This window comes from Leptonychotes weddellii, chromosome 5, assembly GCF_054177405.1.
Source record: "Leptonychotes weddellii isolate Sample4059 chromosome 5, ASM5417740v2, whole genome shotgun sequence".
NCBI lineage: Eukaryota > Metazoa > Chordata > Mammalia > Carnivora > Phocidae > Leptonychotes > Leptonychotes weddellii.
The window spans coordinates 150,624,094-150,644,711 of NC_138373.1; the positions used below are offsets into that span (position 1 = coordinate 150,624,094).

Sequence of the window (20,618 nt, forward strand, 5' to 3'; positions counted from 1 at the left end):
CTGTTCGAGGCTGTGGGGCCATGTTTGCTCTGCAGCCCCAAACTCGGGTCATGTGGCCTGTAGGATTACACGAATCCCTCCAGGTGGGGAGTGTTGGTTGAATTTTCCAAACTGTTTTGATGTATGGGGATAGGGAAGTGAGAGACTCCTGGAGAGTGCAGGGCTCGTGGTTGCCAGAAGACATGGGGACTTCTGTGTGGTCCCAGGGCTGCCTCCCTAGCCCTCCGAGGCAGGGCCTCACCCTTGAGCAGTCGGAGCTGAGGCTGTGGTGCTGCTCAGCCTCCCAGGGCACAGGCTGGGATTGGAGCTCCAAAGCCACGCTCTTTTGGTCTAACTCTCTCCCACCTTTGTGTTTCTGTGGGCTGGGGGGTTCGTGGAAAGCCCGAGAACTAACTTTTAACCCTGAGTGGGCTCCTTGCCAGTTGAATGACCTTAGTGACAGTGTCTTGGGGAGCCTCAGGTTTCACACAGGGAGAGCGAACCGTCATCGGAGGGTTTTACTGAGAGAATGAACCAAGTGAAATTCAGCCCGACACAGTGCCCGGCCTTGGGGTGTTCAAGAAGTGTTGGTTCTCATTTCCACTTGAGATCTGCAAACAGCTAAAACACATCTGTGCTTGAAAAATTCTAACTCCTTGAACAAATAAGTCTATCCTTCTGAAAACAAAACAGTGTATATAATGACCTACGTTAAATGTGTCTTACTGGCCAATTAATCATGTGGTTAAACATTTGCCTAAGGCTGTAAGAAGTCAAATAAGTAGGTCCTAAGGCAAGTAGGAAGGAAGGAATCGTATTCATTCCGAAGTTCTGAAAACATGTAGGACACACAGTGGGTGTTGGGGCGGGGGAGGAAGAGGCCCATTGGATGCCCTCGGACACACACCCAAAATGGTGAGATTGGGCCTTGCCTTCACTGTGTATGGGCTTTTCCCCCGAGAAAAGACTAGAAGTCGTGTGTGTGATTGTGTGTGTGTGTGTGGTGTGCGTGTCTGTGTCTGTGACTGTGGGTCTCAGCAGCTCAGCTGACCCAGGCTCCCTGGGCAGAGTCTTGAGGAGAACCAGCTCATTCCCTGAGATTGGCCCATTTTCTAGGGTGCCGTGTGTGCCCAGGGTCCCCTGAGCCAGGACAGTGCTGCATGACCATTTGATGTGACTGAAGGCCAGGGTAGGTGGGCTGACCGGGGGGTGACTCTGCTTGGCCAGGGGGTGGGCTCCAGTGGTCCAGGATGAGCTACTCTGCCCCTGTCTCTGGAGACAGATCAAGGGGTGGCAAGAGCCTTCCCAAGGTCCTCACTCCTCTTGCGGTCAATGTCTTCCATTTCCCGTAGCTTCTGCAAAAGGCATCAGGGAAAGCTGGGGATCAGGGAGGGAACTTGAGGAGCCGCTGCTGATGTGAGGCTAGAGTGGACTCCCAGACCTGGGCCGCAGCTGCCCTGTCCACTCAGTCTCTGCTGCGCACTCATGGCCGACCCTCCCCCACCCCTTCCCTGTTGCTTCTCCTACCTGGGAGATCTCAGCAAGGATGATCCCTCGGTACTGTCTGCCCTGCCCCAGTGCCTCCATGCCAGCCAGGAATTCTTTCCTCTCCTGGATTTCCTTTACCACTAGACGGTGGGGGAGAAGGGCCGTCCGTGTACAGGGCAGTAGGGGGCCAGCAGGCTCCTGGGATGGGTGGTGGGGGCAACAGGTTGCCTCTCGTGGGGAGAGGAAGCAGTTCTGTGGCCAGTGTTTCTCACTCTGGCCGCAGGTTGTGGGCCCCTCCACACCCCCCACCCCAGCATAAGTGGCCCATCAGTGGCTTACATTCTTCAAAGCGGTCCGGCTCAGGGGCCGAGTCCTCCTGTTGCACCGGAGGGGGCTTTCTTTTCCGTTCCTCTGAGTCCTTCCCAGTGGCAAAAATATTTTGGAGTCTTCGCTTCTCCTTCTCCAGATCTCCTGTAGGGCCCAGAAACGGCCTCATTAAGGCAGGCAGGGCACCCCCTTCATCGCACGCTTGCTCCAGGGCCCCCGGGCCACACAGAGCGGGCTTCCGCAAACCGGGCGCCTTCTACCCTGGGCGCCCCTGAGCTTGTGTCAAGACAGGCAGGAAGGGGAAGGGCTGGGGGAATGGAAGTCAGAACCCACACGCGGCTCGGGTGCAGAGGGAGGCTAAGAAAACGTGACTGCCGTGATGGCAGCCTGGGTACCGAGGCTGCAGGGAGCTGTCGGCGGGTCGGGGCCACGAGTCACATCGGACGCCCAGTAGGGAGGGGGACAAAGGCTCCGTGGAGGAGGCTGGCATGCAGAGGAGCTCTGGATTGGAGCGACTGTGTGACCTTAAAAGAGCAGTGGCCGTGAGACCTGACAGCCAAACGCTCCTCAGGGACGGGTGGACTCCAGTTAATCATTACTGAGTTCTAAAAAAACAAAAAAGGATCACCTGACTGGTTTCCCCCGTACCCTGAACACCCCAAGCTAACAAGTGCCAAGGTTCAAGCACATGAGTATACACAGCATGAGAATTCACTGGCCCCCTCGGGGAGGGAGGGGGAATCGGGGCTCTCGGGGCCCTCTCACTTACGGGGGGCTTGAGGCCTGAATGGTTCCCGGCTGTAGGCCCCGCGGGCTTGGCACAAGCTGGCAGGCCGGAGGTGGGGCCGGGCCGCCAGGATGGGAGGCAGGTAGATGGCTGAGGCTGGCTGTTTGGAAGGCAAGACCCTCTGGCTGGATGTTGGGCTGCACCGTAGGGGCAGAGTGTCTCCTCCTGGGGCAGGAAGGTTCGGGTGAGGCGCGGTTGGGGGTGGGAAGCCACCTGGGTTGTGTTGTGTTTTGTTAATTTATAAGTGATCCTGCCTTGCTACAACAAGTCAAAGAGTATAGAAGTCTTCCCTTCTGCCCTCTGATCCCCCACCCCCACCCCACAACGAGCAATTGGTAGAATTTGGTGGTCTTGTTCCAGACTCTCTGATGTTAATACAAACATGTTCAAAGATATATGTGCGTATATGACCTTCGTGTTTCAAACACTGGATCATACTGTATTATATTCAGTAATAGACCCTTCACTTAACAATTTATCATGGACAACCTTCCAGATCACTCCATTTATATATAACTTATTTTTTATAGCTATATACTAGTTCTTAGAATGGACACATTATTTATTTTATTCAACTAGTCTCCTAATCTCAGAAATTCAAGCTGTTTCCTTCTTTTTTTTTTTTTTTACTACTTCAAACAATGCTGCAATAAACATTCTTGTGCATCAAGCCTCTATACTGGTACTTTTATCTCTATAGATGGATTCCTAAAACCTGCTTGGTCCACAGGCAGGGAGGGATGGTTTGGATGGTAATACACACCAGTCCCTCTCAATCGCCCCAAAGCCCAGCTCAGAGCAGGCCCCACCCGTTATTTTGATCTGGTTTCCAACTACCTCTTCTACTTTTCCGATCTTGTATCATCCACTCAGCAAAGACATACTGAGCATCTGCTCTGTGCCAGGCCCCGGACACTGGGGGTAAAGTAGTAAAGTAAGACAAAGTCCTGCCCTCAGGGAACTTACATTTGGGGTTGGAGGGGTGTGCATGATGATTATGTAAAATACATAGATTGTGACAGTCCAGGGATGGAACAGAGTATGTCAGAGCAGGATTTACAATTTGACATAGGATAGGCAGGGAAGGCCTCATGAAGAGGGTAAACTTGGAGAGAAGACCCCAAAGGTGAGGAGCTCTGCTGTGCAGATACTTTGGGGAAGAGCATCCCAGGCAGAAGGAACAGCTAGAGCAAAGGCTGTGAGGTGGTAATGTGCCTTGAGGGTCTGAGCAACAGCCAGGAGGCTAGGGTGCTGGGAATAGGGTGAGCAAGACGGGGGATAGTGGGAGTAGAAGTCAGAGGTCAGGGAGGGCAAGAGAAGTATAGGGCCTTGTAGGCCTCTGGAAAGACTGACTTTTACTTTGAGGTGGGAAGCCATCAGAGGGTTCTGAGCAGAGAAGTTACATGGTCCTTTGGCTGCTGAGGAAAATACAGTGTGGGGACCAAGGGCAGAGGTGGTCAGAGTCAGGATATGGTTTGAAGGGCAAGCCGACCCACGCAGATGGGTTGGATGTGGGGTCTGGGAGAAAGAGAGGAGTCAGGCACCTGGGTGGCTCAGATGGTTAAGTGTCTGCCTTCAGCTCAGGTCATGATCCCAGGGTCCTGGGATCGAGTCCCGCATCGGGCTCCTTGCTCAGCGGGGAGCCTGCTTCTCCCTCTCCCTTTCTCTCTCTCTGTCTCTTATGAATAAATAAATAAAATCTTTAAAAAAAAAAAAGAAAGAGAGGAGTCAAGGATGGTTCCGAGGTGTCTGTCCTGAGGGCCTGGAAGCATGGAGTCACCGTTACATCCCACTAACCCTCCCCTTCCCAGAGCCTCTACCTAGAGCCCCACCACACCTTTCCCGCTCTTCTTTTTTTTTTTTTTTAAAGATTTTATTTATCTATTCATGAGAGACAGAGAGAGAGAGAGGCAGAGGGAGAAGCAGGCTCCCAAGGAGCAGGGAGCCCGATGCGGGACTCGATCCCAGGACCCTGGGATCATGACTCGAGCCGAAGGCAGACGCTCAACCATCTGAGCCACCCAGGCGCCCCTCCCGCTCTTCTTTGAAGAGATGTTATGCTTCCTAGAATGTCCCTCCCGCTCCCTCCACGCCCTATGTCCGCCTGCCCAGGGCCAAGTGCTACCTCCTCTGGCCCGTCCTCAGCAGATGGTTACAGCCCAAGTAATTCTGGGAGTTCAGGTGAAGGAGAGGCATTTGTGGCTTGCAACGGAATCCGAATGAAGCCGCAAAGCAACAAGTAGCATTTGGTTAAGAGGAGAAAAAAAGAGAGGGGATTCTAGAAGAAAGCTGTCTCAACACCAATGCTTGGAGGCAAGTTTTTAAAAAAGAAAACTCAGGGGGCACCTGGGTGGTGCAGTTGCCTAAGAGTCTGACTCTCGGTTTTGGCTCAGGTCGTGATCTCAGGGTCTTGGGACTGAGCCCCGTGTGGGGCTCTGTTCTGAGCGTGGAGATTCCTCCCTCTCCCTCTGCCCCTCCTCCCATTCTCTCTAAAATAAATAAATAAATCTTTATAAATAAATAAATAAGAAAAAGCAAACTTAGGAGAGTAAAACTGTCCAGCAAACCCGTTCCTTACCTTGGTTTCCCCACTAATCAAATCAGTCCCTTAGTAAATATCCAGCACCTGGGCACTGGGGGTACTGGGGTGAACAAGGCAGACATAGTCCTTGGTCTCCTGGAATTTACTTTTATTGGAATTTCTAGCACCTTCTCTTTGTAGTCATGCGGCAGTGGGCACCAGATTATTTGTGGACTGCCGAGTGCAGAGATGGAGTGATGGGATGGGGATGTGCTACGGCTCCGGGCTCTGACAGCCTGAGTTGTCCTTGTCCCCAACGAGGAGGATCATGACCCCTGTGCTGGCATGGCAGAGCCTGCCCTGGCCACTGCTGGACACGTATTGCCCATCTTTGCCTCTCTGGTTCTCCCTCCCCTTTGTCCTGTGGCTGTTCAGGGTGTCCTCCCACAAGCACATCCTTCGGCACCTAAGGCCATCACTTCTGGTAGACTCAGTAGAGAAGATTCTGACATTCTCTTCAAGGCCACTTCCCAGGTCTCTGTTCTGATCCATTAAGTGCGGATTCAGTTACAGCTCAGGAAGGTAGTGTTCAAGATCTTGGAGAGCACCTTCCTATCGCACTCATGTCCTTCCACTTTTTGGTTTTTCTTCAAAATAACTAATACGGTGGGTGGCCAGAGGTGAGCTGTGGGAAGCCTTTGTACACTCTTCCTATGTTGGAATTCTGCCAATTGTTTTGTTTCTGCTAGTTAAGCTGTGACTGAATCAAACTATGAGTACGACACACACACACAGTCCTTTCCTCCAGAGAGCTCATGTGGTATGTGTATAACAGGAAGGGGCTGATGGCAGACATGACCATGTGGAGACTATTTTGGCTGGGCAGGATGTCTCGATTGGGCTGTGATCTCTCGGAAGGCTGGCCAGAGATAGACCGCAAGAGGCTTGTTGTTGTGCTAGGACCCATGTCCTGGGAAGAAGCAAAAGCCCTAAAAGGTCAGTTCCCCAGGAGCAGGGGTCAGAAATACTCCTCAATTTTTTTTTTTTTGGTATTTTAATTTTTTATTGTTTTTCTTTTTAAAGACTTATTTATTTATTTTTAGAGAGAGAATGGGAGAGAGAGAGAGAGCATAGGAGAAGGGGTAGAGGGAGAGAATCCTTCAAGCTGACTCCCCGTTGGGTGGGAGCCCTCATGGGCTCAATCTCACAGTCTATGAGATCATGACCTGAGCCTAAACCAAGAGTCAGACACTCAACCAACTGAGCCACCCAGGCGCCCCTTCTTTGGTCTTTTTATTTTTTATTTATTTTTTTTTAAAAATTTTTATTTATTTATTTGAGAGAGAGAGAATGAGGGAGCACATGAGAGGGGGGAGGGTCAGAGGGAGAAGCAGGCTCCCCGCTGAGCAGGGAGCCCGATGCGGGACTCGATCCCGGGACTCCAGGATCATGACCTGAGCCAAAGGCAGTCGCTTAACCAACTGAGCCACACAGGCGCCCCTTCTTTGGTCTTTTTAAATGAAGTCCCTTCCCTACCCCTTAATATGGAAGAGGATTAAAAGTGTGGTCCAGAGTCCCTCTGCCCAGGAAGCCTCTGTGGACTGCCTCTTACTTTTCATGGTGTCCATGATGTGGCGCTGTTGGAAGTTAGTCAGCTTGGATTCCTTCATCATCACTGCAAAGATAAAGCACCTCTATGAGGTCTCCTGGGTGGCAGGCAGAGCCCTTCATCTCACCCTATTCCAGTGTAAAACTGTATCACCCCCAACCCCATTCTGCACCTGAGTACTCCTTCTCTCCTTGTTTTTTTCTGGAGCACTTACTACCATCAAAATTCTATATATTTTACTTATTTATTGTCCCCTTCCTACTAGAATATTAGCTCCATGAGACAGAAAGAATTTTTGCTGTTTTCCTTTTTTTTTTTTTTTTAACTGCTGTGTCCTCAGCACTTAGAGCAATGTCTAAAGCACATGAAGTAGGTTTAAAATTTTTGCTGTTGTTGAGTGAATGAATGAATGGACAATATTTATTAAGCATGTGCCAGGGGCTGGAGCTACAGTTGTGAGCCCAAACAGGCAAAACCCCTGCCCTGATGGAGTTCATGGTCTAGAGGGGTAGATGAATATTAATCCAATGGGAGACAACTAAATATCTGACTACAGGTTGTGTTGTCCATTGAAGGAAAAGGTATTTGGTGGTGTGAAAGGGCGGAACCACTGTGGTGGTGGTGGGTGGGGAGGAGATAAGGCTTCCTGGGGAAACTGAAAGTGTGGTCTAAGGGATGCACAGGAGCCCATCTCTTTAAAATTCTAATTTCTTTGACTTTTGGCCACTTGCAAGTTGTAGGATCCCTGAACTTTTCTGAACCCCAGGCTTTTTATCTATAAAATGACAAGAGCAATTGCTAAGCCACAGGTCATGTAGGGGAGAACAGAGGGTAATTGTTACCACCACTCTTCTCCTGTCCTTTAAACACACTGACCTCTGAGCAGCTCGCAGGTCCCCGGGGTGTAAGTGGCCGGCTTGGGGCAGCGCCAGAACTCTGTTCCTTTGGTCACTGCCTCCACCCTTTCCTGGGAAGCCATGGGAAGGCTCTGAGGAGGGAAAAACGCAATGGTACAACCCCCGTCTCCCAGGTCCAATCTCTGCTCGCGCACCCCACAATGCCACCCAAAGTCTGGGAGCGGGGGTGGAGCCACAGGAGAATCGTGACGTCGCCGTCAATTTCGCGACAGTGCCCTATCCTCCTACCCCGAACAGATACACAGGCAGACCCACACACACGAACGGAGACCTCATCCTGACCCGACGCCTGCGGCAGGGAAGCGTCTCTGGAGGAAGGGGGCGTTAGGATAGCAGTGGTCCGGACAGGGCCCGTTGGGGCATACGCCGAAATTGAAACCTCACCCTAAAGTAAGACCCCGGCTGGCTGTCCCCCGCCACAGAGAGCGGCTGGGCTTGGGAGACCGTAACCACAGCTCCGCAGCAGCACCGCGCCTGGGCCCCGCACAAATACTGGCAGATCTCGGCGACCAGAGCCGCCGCCAGCTGCTCTGGCTACCATGGTAACGGGCACACGCCTCTCGGCGCGTGCGCACAGTTACGGCTCCGGCCTGCCTCCCGGAAGTACTTGCCTCTGGGTCACGGCGCAGGCGCAGAGTACGCGGGGCGCCGCGCGGCGCGCGGGCACGCTGTTTGCGGGTTTCCGCGCGGGTCTTGGGCTCAGAGCCGTGTCGCGTCGGTGCGGGCGTCATGTCAGACAACGAGGACAAGTGAGTGCGGGGGCTTCGGAAGGAGCGGGTGAAGCGGGAGCCTGGGCCGAAGGAGGCTGCGGAGCCAGGCTCGAGGGGCAGTGTCTGAGGGGACTGTGGGTGCTGAGGGGGCTCGGGGGGACTGGAGAGGGGAAGGGCGGGGAGCCAGGAGCAGAGACCCGCCGGAGGCTGGGCACGGAAAGGCCCGACTCGAGGGTCCAGAGAGGAGCAGTGAAAAAGGTCTTTCAGCAGACTTCCAGCGGGCCGGGCTGTGTGTTTTGTAATGGGAGTACTGAGGTGAATCCGGCATAGTCCCTGCTCACCGGAGAGGGGACAGGCCCAGAAACAGATAGTACGGGCTCGTGTGAGAGTACGCGGTAGAAGTGTGTAGTATCGAAGTCATCCAGGGGAGAGTGTGGTGAGACCCGGGGGTGGTAAAGGTCTGGAAGGGTTGCAGTAATCTCAGTGAAAGAAGGTAGTGGCTTGGACTGGGGTGACGCTAGTAGCCGTGGTGACAAGTGGTTTTGAATTCTGGATTGATTTCGAAGCTAGGGCGCGAAGATTTCCGGATGTGCGGGATCGGAGGAGAGTCTCTTCTGAAGGTAAAAATAGTGGAATCATCAGCATAAGCATATTAGTCAAAACTAAGAATCAGGTGAGATCACCAGGGGAGTGTCAGTAGGGAAGAGTAGATGGCTGGTGATCGAGTTGTTAGAGCATTCTAGCATTGAGTACTCGTGGGAAAAGAGGGGAAACCAGCAGAGGAGACCGAGATGGAGCAGCCAGTGAGGTGGGGAACCCCAAGAGAGAGGAGGCCTTGCAGTCAAGTGAGGAGAGTATATTGAGTGGTGGTGGGGGGGAGTGGGGGAGTGGTCTAGTGTGCCAACTGATAGATCAAGCCAAATGAGAACAAGAATTGTCGATTGGATTCAGCAACGTGGCAGTCGTTAATGAACTTGAGAAGAGTGGTTTTGCCGGAACTGTGGAGGTGAAGGTCTTACTGGAGTGAGATTATGACAGAATGGGAAGAGAGGAATTGGAGACAGGGAAGATGGGCATCTCTCATGAATTTTGCTTCTAAGAGAAGCATGGAACTAGGGCCCTGGGTGGTATAAGAGAAGTAAATTTTGTTTGGTTGTTTTTAAAGATTATTTGAGAGAGAGCGAGAGAGAGGTGGGAAAGGGCAGAGAGAGAGAGAGGGAGAGAGAATCTTAAGCAGACTCTGTGTTGAGCGCAGAGCTCCACATAGGGTTCCATCCCACGACCCTGAGATCATGACCTGAACCGAAACCAAGAGTCAGACGCTTAACTGACTGAGCCACCCAGGCACCCCTGTTTGTTTTTTGAGATGGGGAAATAACTACATGTTTATACGTTGATGGGAATGATCCACTAGAGAGGGAAACAGTGATGGTGAATGAATGAGTCCTAGCAAAATTTGTGGGCTGATGGGGTATGGATGAAGGAGTAAAACGGAACAGAAGTTTGATTCACTCATTAACTAGTTATTTATTATTGAGCCCTTTCTACATATCAGATGAGACAGAGATCTCTTCTTTCTTTGATTGTAGTGTGATGCTCCAACTAACTGATCCCTTCTTCTTATACAGTTTTGATGGTGACGACTTTGATGATGTGGAGGAGGATGAAGGGCTAGGTGACTTGGAGAATGCCGAGGAGGTGAGTATTTAGCTGTGGGCTCCCTTTCTCTGCAGCCCAAGCTGCCAAATAAGCGTCGGTGATAATTGCCTGAATGAGTGAGCAGTGTTCCAGTACTGAGTAGTGAAAAAGTCCTACAGGGTGGGCCATAACTTGTGGCTTTTGGGGCAGTTGGTTTGCTGATGGGTGAAATATTATCATTCATTCAGCAAGCATATGTTGAATGTTTATTATGTACTAGGTGCCCAGTGGGCAGGGTTTATGTAAGGAGCCAAGCGGGGCAGTGACCTGGGATAAAGCTGGAGAGGTAAGGGCCCACATCAGGCAGGATTTTCTAGCCTAAAGGCACTGGAAACCACCGGCAAGTGTTGAGGCAGAGAGTGGCACGATCCAGTTTACACTTTAGAAAGGGCATTCTGGCCCCAGGGTGACGAGTGAGTTGGGGAGGAGCAGGAGTAAAAGAGACCATTAGAGTCTCTCCATCCAGGTGAGAGACCTGTGGCTTGGACTTGGGTGCTCATAATGTAGGTGATGAGAAAATGGATGAAACATATTTTGGTGGATTGGATACGGAGCTAAGAAAGTGGGAAATGACAAAGGCGACCCCCAGGTTTCCGGCTTGTGTAACCAGGTGGATGGGTTGCTAACTTCATGAAAGACATAGAGCTTTCTGTCCTGTGACTGATGGAGGAAGAACTGCTTTATGGCTCCCATAAAGTGAACGATCCCTCAATTTTTTTAGGCTTGGAAGCCAAAGCCGCCCTTTTTGGTTTTTCTCTTTCTGCATGGCATTCTCAGGTACCTATTCACTGAGTCAGAAACCTCCTCTCCATCCTCCTGGTGCCCCTACCATCCCTATTTTGTTGATTCTGCTTCCCACACATGGTCCGGCCCTGGTTCTGTTTCTCCATTCTTAGTGCTTCAGCCTGCTTTAGGTCTTCATTGCTCTTCACTCACTTTGTTGTGGAAATGTGTTACTGGTTTTCCTGCCTTCAGTCTCCTGCTACGCTGCTTGATTTGCCATTCTGCTGCCAGAGTGGTCTCTCTTACCTGATGGATTACTACTGGTCTTCCTAGAGGGTCTGCTTCTGCCCTTGCGCTCTGCAGACTATTCTCAACAGAACATCCATAGGGATACCTTTAAATCTTACTTTTTTAAAAAGATTTTATTTATTTGAGAGAGAGAGAGCGCGTGTGCACGAGCAGGGGGGAGGGGCAGAGGGAGATGGAGAAGCAGGCTCCCCGCTGAGCAGGGAGCCTGATGCAGAACTCTGTCCCAGGATCCTGAGATCATGACCTGAGCTGAAGGCAGATGCTTAAGCGACTGAGCCACCCAGGTGTCGGGATACCTTTAAATCTTAAGTCAAATTGTGTCTCTCCTCTATTTAGAACCCTCATCCAGGGGTTTCCCGTCTTATACGTCTATAGTAAGTGCCAAACAGAAGTACAAGGTTCTCCATGCTCTGGCCACCTGCTTTCTCATCTCTCCTTGCTGTCCCTGCCAGGTCACTCCTGCTCAGGATCTTTGATTACCCGGTTCCCTCTTACAGGAATGCTTTTCCTGTAAATATGCACATCACCTACTGCTCACCTCCTTCAGGCCTTTGTCCAAGTGTCCCCTCAGTGAGGCTTCCATGACCATCTTATTTAAAGTGGCAATGTGCTCCCCCTCCTCCAACACACCCATTCTGGCACTCCCTGTCTTTTTTTCTGTTTATTTTTAATTTTACTTATTTTTTCTTTTGTTTTTACACTACATATTTTACTTGTTAATTTTGTTATCTCTTCTCATAACATTAGCTCTATAGGGGAAAGAATTTTTATTTGTCTTACTCTTCTATTTCAAGCACTTAGAACACTATCTGACATGCAGTAAGTACTCAATATTTGTTGACTTAATTCTTTGTTGTTTTTAAAAGTTTATCTATTTATTTTAGTAATCTCTACACCCAACGTGGGGCTCTGACTCACGACCCCAGGATCAAAAGTCACATGTTCTACCCACCAAACCAGCCAAGTGCCCCTAATTATTTATTATAGAATTTACTCTCCTGCCTAAAACGCTATGCTCACCTTTTGCTCTAATCATACTTCACAACTAGTACATTCTCTCCCACCCCTGTGCTTTTATGCATGCAACTTGGCCTGCCTAGAATGCTCTTCTCTTCCTCATTGGCTTGGCAGCTCCTACTCATTCTTCTTAAGGAGCTCAAGTCTCATCTCTGGACTGTCTTTCTAACCCCCAGCTTCTTGTTAATTTTGTTGCACACTTGCATCCCTTTGTAGCACCTGCTGTTTTGTTTACGCACATCTCCTCTCCTGACTGAATTCTTTTTTTTTTTTAAAGATTTTATTTATTTAATTGACAGAGAGGGAGAGACAGTGAGAGAGGTAACACAAACAGGGGGAGTGGGAGAGGGAGAAGCAGGCCTCCCGCCGAGCAGGGAGCCCGATGGATCCCAGGACCCCGGGATCATGACCTGAGCTGAAGGCAGTCGCCTAACCAACTGAGCCACCCAGGCCCCCCTCTGACTGAATTCTTTGAGAGCAGAACTGCTTAGCTTGCTGTCTTATCACCCATTATGATGATGTTTGGCACATGACAAATGCTTGATAGGTAATTGTTGAATGCATGTGAATGTGTGTATATTTCTGCCGTCACTTTGACTTTTTAGCCACTTGACCTATTGATTCAGTTACCTGTCTGAAAGATGGAGTGCTTTCTCCTTGCCTCCTGCTTAGAGAGATTTGTTGTCTGTGCTCAAGGACTTTGCATACAGCTAATGTTCTGGGACCACCCCATCTCCAGGCTGTCTGCTTCTCTCTTCTGGATGAGGCAGCTAGCTCTGGAATCCCAATCATGGTTCTTCTCTTTCACTAGGTCTGAGACTCTGGCCAAGTTAGCTTCCACTCTGAGCCTCTGAAATGGGCACTGTCACCGTACCGTGTAACGTTACTGTGAGGACTAAATGAGGTGTCACTAACTACAGCAGCGTGAGCGCTGGCATGTAATAAGCGATCGTGGTAGCGGTGATTGTCATCGTTGTCATCATCATCCTCCCCCTCAACCCAGAACATACTCCCTGAGACTTTCCGTCTTTTCTGTCTTGGTGTCCAGGAGGGCCAGGAGAATGTTGAGATCCTCCCCTCTGGAGAGCGACCACAGGCCAACCAGAAGCGAATCACCACACCGTATATGACGAAGTATGAGCGAGCGCGTGTACTCGGCACCCGCGCCCTCCAGATCGCGTGAGTGTATGTCCCTTCATGGTCTTTTCCGTCGGTCAGGCCATGGTGAGCTTCCGAGCTATTGATGTGGCCCAGCAGACACCTGAAAACACTCTCCCTGCTCTCACGTGCTAAACAAGGCTGGTGCTGTCTCTGTGTGCCAGGCCCTATATTAGACTCCTGCCCTCAGGGAGTTTGTGATCCAGTGGGAGAAATAGAACATGACCATCTGAGAAGCCAGATAACAGTGTAGTAGGAACATAAAAATACAGAACTTGAGTGCCTGTCAGGTTAGTGAAGCAAAACAAAGAAAGAAAGAAGTGTGAATACAGGGAGCCATAGACCCTTGCGGGCCGGTTAGTCAGGGGGGCTGTGGCAGCACCTGTCTGGCTTAAGGTGGTTCTTGACTCGAGGTAGACTGTGGCCAGCCCCGAGGAGTGGGGATCCCCTCCACGGAGAGGCAGATCAGACCGCTCCTTTCTTCCCAAGTTTGGAGCCAGGTGAAGAATAACAAGATTTAGGAACTAGCCAGTAGACAGGTAGAGATCAAAATGTCCGATGATTGCATATTCACCCTGTCAGCCATAGCCAGGGCAGGCATCCAGGAGCTGTGTCTGCCAAGCCAAGGTTGTGGGTGAACAGACCTGAAAACACCCTCCCTTGTAGGCAGGTGGCTTTGAGAAAGCAGGGACTGTCGACGCGGAGCTATAGGTAACAGCTTTTTCTCCCAGAATCTCCTCTTGGGAGTTATTCCTCCTTCCTGGGGAGGAGTGAGTCGGGGGATAGAGAGGGGGCAGAAGTGTTATTGGTTACTCTAATAGAATGTCCTCCCCAGGGAAACACAGGCTGAGGAAATGAACCCCCACCCCAAACATCTTATAAGCTGGTGTGAGAAATGGTGGGTATCTGGAGGAATGGGTGCTTTAAGTAGGGAATAGTGGAAAATTGGCTAGAAAGAAAAGCTGGGGTCAGCTCTGTGGAGTCCTGCATGCTGGAGGAGATTCTAATCTGTGTTCCCTTCTTTGTTTTCAAACAGCATTGGGCTTTATCCTCCCTAGTCCTACGGGGTAAAGATGACCACCATATCCACTTTGAACAGGATTTTATGGGTGGGCAACACTGTTCCTCATCTTCAAAGTAGTAGACCTCTCTAGCCTGGTGGTACTCCTGGCTGGTCTGGGTGGAATTAGAGCTGCACTCACTATGATAATTTTGATAATTTTTGGGTCAGGATCCTCTGGGTCTGTACCATCAATTATGGTAGCCACTAGCTACATGTGGCCATTTAAGTTAAGTAAAAATTTTTTTTAAGGATTTTATTTATTTATTTGTCAGAGAGAGCGAGAGAGAGCGAGAGAGCGAGCATAAGCAGAGGGAACAGCAGGCAGAGGGAGAAGCAGACTCCCCACCGAGCAGGGAGCCTGATGTGGGGCTCGATCCCAGGCCCTGGGATCATGACCTGAGCTTAAGGCAGATGCCCAACCGACTGAGCCACCCAGGCGCCCCTAAAAGTTCAGATTTTCAGTCTAATTAGCCACATTTCAGGTGCTCAGTAGCCACATGTGGCTGGGGGCTCCATAATGGATAGTGCTGATAGAGGACATTTCCATCATTGCAGAACATTCCAGTGGGCAGCGCTTGTCCAGGCTAAAAATGATCTAGCAGAAAGAATAACTTCTAAATTATTTTTCAAACAAGTGAATGATTCTCTGCAAGCTTAAAGTCTTTCAGCATTGAGTGAGGTACTGTGCTTGCACCTGTTGCGGAGGTGAAGCTGACTACAGATGGCCCCAGGCCCCCAGGCCTCCAGGTGTTCGCCGCCTGCTGGGGGGAGATGGCTCACAAAGAACCAGAACCCACAGCAGACGGGCGCTGTGCTTTAGAGAAGGCACGAGGAGGGAGGGAAGGGAGTCACTGTAGGGGTGCCTGGGAGAGCCCAGGATGGGTAAAGGCCGGTGGTTTTGAGGGTATACCAGGTGCCAGAGACAGCACAAGGAGGGGCAGGCAAGGCATGGATTGTGGTGGGGGAATGGCAAGTAGCTGGGCTGGAGAAGACTGGAAAAGATGTCACTGGTGCCTTGAGTGACAAGTTCAGAAGATCAGCGTGCATTTGGTGGGCAGTGTGGGGCACTCAAAAGTTGGGAGGCAGACATTCAGTACACTACCAAGTCCCAGTGTCCTGCTTTGTTTTGAGAGAGAAGCTTGGTTCAGCTTAGTTGGGTCTATTGTGCTCCTTCTATGTAAGGGCTAGGACGCTGTCTGGTGGTTCCCCGATTGCTGTAGGCCCTCGGACAGCCAGGGCTGTATCTTGTCACCTAGTACCAGGCATGGGACCCTGCACCTTGTAGGTGCTGAACAAACATTTCTTGGATTTTTTTGAAGTCTCACTCTGGTTCATTAGCACCACCTGGTGGCTGATGTTTACCACAGCCATTTCCTGAGGATCATTGCCAAGTTTGTGGGGTCCCTGGTGCAGGACAAAATACCCAAGGGCACACTCATGATTCCCACATTGTATGCACAAGGCTGGATGAATGGACTTGAATTATTTATATCTTGAAAGAAATAAGGTGTACGCAGATCAGGAAATTATTTATATCTTGAAAGAAATAAGGTGTACGCAGATCAGGAAAATAAGGTATACGCTACATTCTTTAAAGCTTTAAATTTAAATACTTGAGAGGGGATATGGGGAAAGTTAAACATTTGGTCTCTGCCCCTGGGAAATTTTCAGGCTTTTGGGAGTAACAGAAATCAAAATAATAATAAAATTAGTAAATTACATTGTGTAAACTGGTGGCTTTCAGACTGGCTGTGATCACAATCACCTGGTGAGCTTTCAAATGCAGGTTCTCAGGCTTCACTAGAATTTCTATTCAGAGAGTCTGGAGCAGGACCTGAGAGCCTGTATTTTTAGCATGTTCTCTAGTAATTCTGATGATTGTCGGGTTTGGGATCCATTCGTGTAAACTTGTGTTGAAATCATGAATGGTGGCTTCCTCGAGGAGGTAGGCCTAGAATTGGCATTCCTCCTGTTCATTTTGAGAGCCTCTGCTGCGGGCTGAGTGTTGTATTAGGGCGTGTGGTCCCGGGCCACCAGGTGCTCATGGTCTAATGCAGAAGACTTCAAATAAGCAACTACAGTACAGGGAGATTGAGAAGCTTATGTGAAATGTGTCAGGGCGCTGAGCATTGCCAGAGTAGGGATTTCCAGGGCAGAGATTGCCAGAGTAGAGAAATGTGAGCCTCTCCCAGGCTTGTAAGGAGAGGAAGAGCTTATAAGAGGATGCAGAAGGGAGCCAGCAGGGTGTGTCCGGGGAACCATGGGAGTTTGGTATGGTGGGAACGTGGGATAAGTATAGGCAAGTAGCATGAGAAGGTGCTACCAGAAAGGTGAGCAGACTGGCTTCTGCCTGATGGCCGTGGGGTGTCGTGGAAGGGTTGTAAAGAGGTGAGCACCTGACCACAGGCCCTGTGTGGAGGTTGGAAGACCAAGACCCTGAGGGGTGTTGCCTGGATAGAGGAGGAAAATGAGCTGGCTGGGCCCTGAGGCAGGCCTGAGGAGTTGGGTTAGAGCTAGCCTCTGCATGGCCAATCCTTTGTGCTGGAATACTCTGCTGTGGGGGCCAGGCTCAGGAGTCTGTGGAAGGCCCTTGGCAAGCAAGGGAGCTGACAAGAAGAATGTCATATGGCCCAGTGTCGAAAGCCTACATGCGTCCTGTTCACAGTACCTTTCTTAAGTTTATGGATCTTTATTTTTATTTTCTAAAGATTTTATTTATTTATTTGACAGAGAGAGAGTGCACGCACAAGCAGGGGGAGTGGCAGAGGGAGAGGGAGAAGCAGGCCCCCTGATGAGCAGGGAGCCCCATGCGGGACTCAATCCCAGGACCCTGGGATCATGACCTGAGCCGAAGGCAGACGCTTAAACGACTGAGCCCCCCAGGCGCCCCCAAGTTGATGGGTCTTTATTAATGGGAGGTGTTACAGCATAGTGGGTAGGAGCATATGGGATTCCAGTCTTGGCTCTGCCACTTACTGGCTCTGTGAGCTTGGGCAAATCACTGATCTCTGTTCCTTAGTTTCCTCCTCAGTAAAATGGAGATTACAGCAGTCCTCACCTCAAATGAGATCCTCTATGGAAAGAGCTGAGAACAGCATATGGGACTAGGTTAGTCAGTAGTGTTTTCATGTCATTGTAGGCAAGTCAGGGCTCTTTGTCTCCCATTTTTGAGTGAGGATACTGAGATTTGGAGAGAAATTCAGTGTCTCTGGAGGCAAAATTTAAATCCAGTATTCTGGCTCCCACTTGCTTATAGTCACTACGGCAGTGCCCCCGAACCCCTTCCCACCCCCCACGCTTGCCTGCCTCCCTAGAAGGTGACCTTTCTCAGGGAGGACTGGGGTGCTGATCTGATCCTGTTTGTGAAGTGAGCACCCCCCCCCATCTTCCTGCTGGGCCCTTCTCCCCCAACACGTGTCCCTATACCTACAGGATGTGTGCCCCTGTGATGGTGGAGCTGGAGGGGGAGACAGATCCCTTGCTCATCGCCATGAAAGAGCTCAAGTAAGTCGCCCAGACCGTGGTTCACTGCCTCAGAGCCCTGGGAGGCATCCCTTGGCCTCTCTGCTGCACACCCCCACCCCCACATCCCTGGCTGGGGAGGTGTGATTCTTGTTCCTGTCGGTCCTTAGTTTGTTCAAGAGGCCCGCTACGAAGAGGGGTGGGAGGGGCAGGTGAAGGGGGAGGGCTTTAATGAGACACGGTCCTCTCCTGTCTGTCGAAATCTCCCTCTTCCTGCTGCCCTTGGCTTTACCAGTATCCCTCCCCGCTTCCTCTTTCTCCCTTAAGCCATAGGATGGCAGAGCCTTTCTGGACCCACTGTCCCACACTCAGGGATGCAGGAACTTTCTTTTTATTGTAATTTCTTTCCCACAGAGTGCCCTCATAGTCCCAAAAGGATGCTGCTAGGACTTCTCTTTCCTGGCATTGTGCACACAGTCTGTCCCATCTGCTGTAGAACTGGGGTCATCAACCCTCATATACTTGTGACTTCTCCCCGCCACAGGGCCCGAAAGATCCCCATCATCATTCGCCGCTACCTGCCAGATGGGAGCTATGAAGACTGGGGGGTAGACGAGCTCATCATCACCGACTGAGCTGGAATCATCTTCCTGCCTGTGCCTCATCCTAATTTCTATTTTCACATTCTTTCTACATGTAAATAATAAACTGTTCAACCTTTCACCCCGCTCTGCCTCCAGCTCTCTGTGATGCCCACTCGCTACTTCCCTGTTACTGCCCCGCTGCCTGCCATTTGTGTGGCGCCGTGACCGTTGGCGCTGAGGAGCACCAGGGGCCTTACTCCTTGTGGATCCCCCGCATCCCTCCCTCCATCTCCCCGCTCACCAGCGCAAAGGCTGCTGCAGGGAGACACCTCAGCTGCCTTCCCAGCAGACAGACGAGTCTTTGTGCCCAGGGAGCTGGTTGCCATGGAAACCCCCAATTTCCTTTCCAGTGGGGACTGGCTGCAGGGGCTTCTCCCTTCTCAGGAGTATCACAGAGCAGGTCTCATCAAGCCACCCATTGTTTCCTGAGGACCTGCCTCGAGCCTCTTATCGTGGGCTCGGATCCCCTTTCAGGAGCTAGTGCCCCAGCAGGAAGCTTGGGGATGCAGTGATCTCCTGCCCTCCCCAGGCAGAGCCCTGCTGGGCAAGGCAGCAGCTGTAGCAAGGACCGAACACCTGTCCTCACTCTGTCCCCACTCCTTAGGCCGCTGTCCTTCATGGTCTTCTGGTCTGCCACACCCATCCCGTCTCCTTCCCCACCTCTGCAGGATGTCCTTTCCCTTCTGTGTAGGGCCTGTGCCCCTCCAAGGCCTTGACTGGGATGACGGTGGGCAGGGAAACAGGGCTCCCGGGTTCCAGGTGTGACATGAAGTCGAGACTGGCGCTTCCTCTGCCCTAGGTTCTGGGTCCTGCTCTCTTCACCCTGCTTTACCCAACCCTTAGTAAGACCAATCCCATTGCTTTCTCCCTCCCTTGGGGGGACAGGGAGAGGGTGTATATTGATACCAACAGAGATAGAGGCAAAGTTGGCTCCCTGAATATTCCAGCCTTGACCTCCATTCTGCTGCCGGTTTCCCTTCCAGGAAGAAGAGGAGTGGGCTTGCCTGACCTCTGCAAGAGGCAGGGCCTCCGGGGTGGGCGCACCGTGGACAGAGTGGGAGTGACGAGTGTCCCCAGGAGTGGGAGGGGTGTCTGCAGCTCTGGAGAAGGGTTAATCCAGGGAGCAGTGGACTCTGCACCCCCTTCCTCCCTCCTCCAAGCCTGTGGAGTCCTTTAATCAAGTAGGGTGCTGAAATTCCAGCTCTGAAATGCCGCCTTTGTGCTGGCGTCCAGCCGGCCGCCCCGGAGTGCGGGGTCACTTTCTCGGCCCCGATTCTCTAAATGGTCTCTTTGTTCCTGCTGGGCCGCTCAGTATCAGATGTGATTAAAGGGAGATGGGGTTTGGGCGGGGGAAGAGAGAAGGGGCTGAGAGAGGGAGTAGGGGGTTAACCCTTAGGGGATAGGGTGTGGGGGAGATGGAGAAAGGGGTGGCTTTCCTCCCATCTCTCCCTTCCCATCCTGCTCCTCTTTCATGGAGTCAGTCCCTTGCTGCTCAGCTGGCTAGGCCTGGGCACAGCCTCTTTAATCCTTTCCAGAAACACCTGGCCCCATCTCTCCACACATGGAGCCACTGCCTTACTGAGGCCCAAGCACATCCAGAACCTTAGGTCTAAAGGGGTCAGCACAAGCCAGGTCTTCCGACTTCTCCAAGGTCATTTGTCCTCTCTGGGGCCATTTTACCTCCTCCCATATCCCCATCTCCATCTCTTAAGAGGCAGGTCCTGGAAGTGTTGGTTTCATCTTGATGTAGCCCCTCCCTTCTGCCCTGCTGGCTCTGTGTCCACAACCCCACTGAGAGCAGGAGCAGTGAACACCTGGAAATGGACTAACAACCTGCTTTGCAATAGAGGGGAACGGGTGGGTCGTAAAAATTAGGAGCACCTAAGGTTAGTACTCCTTGATCCCTAACAAAATTCTAGAATAGGTTGTTGCATATTTGAGAACACATAGGTAAATAAAAAGGAGATCCAGGAGCTAGCAGAGTTTCTAAGAATATTGCCACATGAATCAAATTTCCTTTTCTCAAAGGTTAGTAGTCTGGTAGGTCTGGTCTGGTAGGTTGGAGGAATGCGACAGATGCAGCGAATCTTGATTTTAGCAAGTCATCAGGCAGTCTTTCCATGTAGCTATGACGGAGAAGTTTGTACTTGTGGCGATATAGTTAGATTCAAAATTGATTGGACAGTCTTTCCCTAAGAGTGTAGGT

General features: G+C 51.1%; 2 protein-coding genes across 7 annotated transcripts; one reads left to right on the forward strand and one right to left on the reverse strand.

The window, feature by feature from the left end:
- Positions 1-468: 468 nt before the first annotated feature.
- C5H22orf23 (chromosome 5 C22orf23 homolog) lies at positions 469-8,210 on the reverse strand. Of its 5 annotated transcripts, none has more exons than XM_081822466.1 (7): positions 8,013-8,202; positions 7,588-7,699; positions 6,715-6,777; positions 2,564-2,794; positions 1,807-1,938; positions 1,507-1,607; positions 469-1,334 (listed from the first exon to the last, which is right to left on the reverse strand). In XM_081822466.1, the coding sequence occupies exons 2-7, from the start codon at positions 7,688-7,690 to the stop codon at positions 1,263-1,265; spliced, it is 702 nt and encodes a 233-aa protein (XP_081678592.1). In that variant the 5' UTR covers positions 7,691-7,699; positions 8,013-8,202; the 3' UTR covers positions 469-1,262. The 5 variants fall into 5 exon arrangements, with proteins under 5 accessions (XP_081678592.1, XP_081678593.1, XP_081678594.1 ...); XM_081822467.1 differs by having other exon boundaries at positions 2,564-2,746; positions 8,013-8,198; XM_081822468.1 differs by lacking the exon at positions 7,588-7,699 and having other exon boundaries at positions 8,013-8,203.
- Positions 8,211-8,229: 19 nt separating this feature from the next.
- On the forward strand, positions 8,230-18,495 carry POLR2F (RNA polymerase II, I and III subunit F). Of its 2 annotated transcripts, none has more exons than XM_006747936.3 (5): positions 8,230-8,377; positions 9,967-10,036; positions 13,134-13,264; positions 17,739-17,810; positions 18,313-18,495. In XM_006747936.3, exons 1-5 carry the CDS (start codon positions 8,358-8,360, stop codon positions 18,401-18,403), a joined length of 384 nt encoding a protein of 127 aa, XP_006747999.1. In that variant the 5' UTR covers positions 8,230-8,357; the 3' UTR covers positions 18,404-18,495. The 2 variants fall into 2 exon arrangements, with proteins under 2 accessions (XP_006747999.1, XP_081678598.1); XM_081822472.1 differs by lacking the exon at positions 18,313-18,495 and adding an exon at positions 18,183-18,210.
- Positions 18,496-20,618: the final 2,123 nt, after the last annotated feature.

Bases quoted from the DNA above. Each gene is read 5' to 3' on its own strand.
- C5H22orf23 (XM_081822466.1), bottom strand. From the start codon at position 7,690: ATGGCTTCCCAGGAAAGGGTGGAGGCAGTGACCAAAGGAACAGAGTTC. The intron at 1,939-2,563 runs GTAAGTGAGAGG...TGGGCCCTACAG, and splicing joins ATTCAGGCCTCAAGCCCCCC to GAGATCTGGAGAAGGAGAAG. The intron at 1,335-1,506 runs GTAGGAGAAGCA...TGCCTTTTGCAG, and splicing joins TCCTTGCTGAGATCTCCCAG to AAGCTACGGGAAATGGAAGA.
- POLR2F (XM_006747936.3), top strand. From the start codon at position 8,358: ATGTCAGACAACGAGGACAA. The intron at 8,378-9,966 runs GTGAGTGCGGGG...CTTCTTATACAG, and splicing joins ATGTCAGACAACGAGGACAA to TTTTGATGGTGACGACTTTG. The intron at 10,037-13,133 runs GTGAGTATTTAG...CTTGGTGTCCAG, and splicing joins ACTTGGAGAATGCCGAGGAG to GAGGGCCAGGAGAATGTTGA.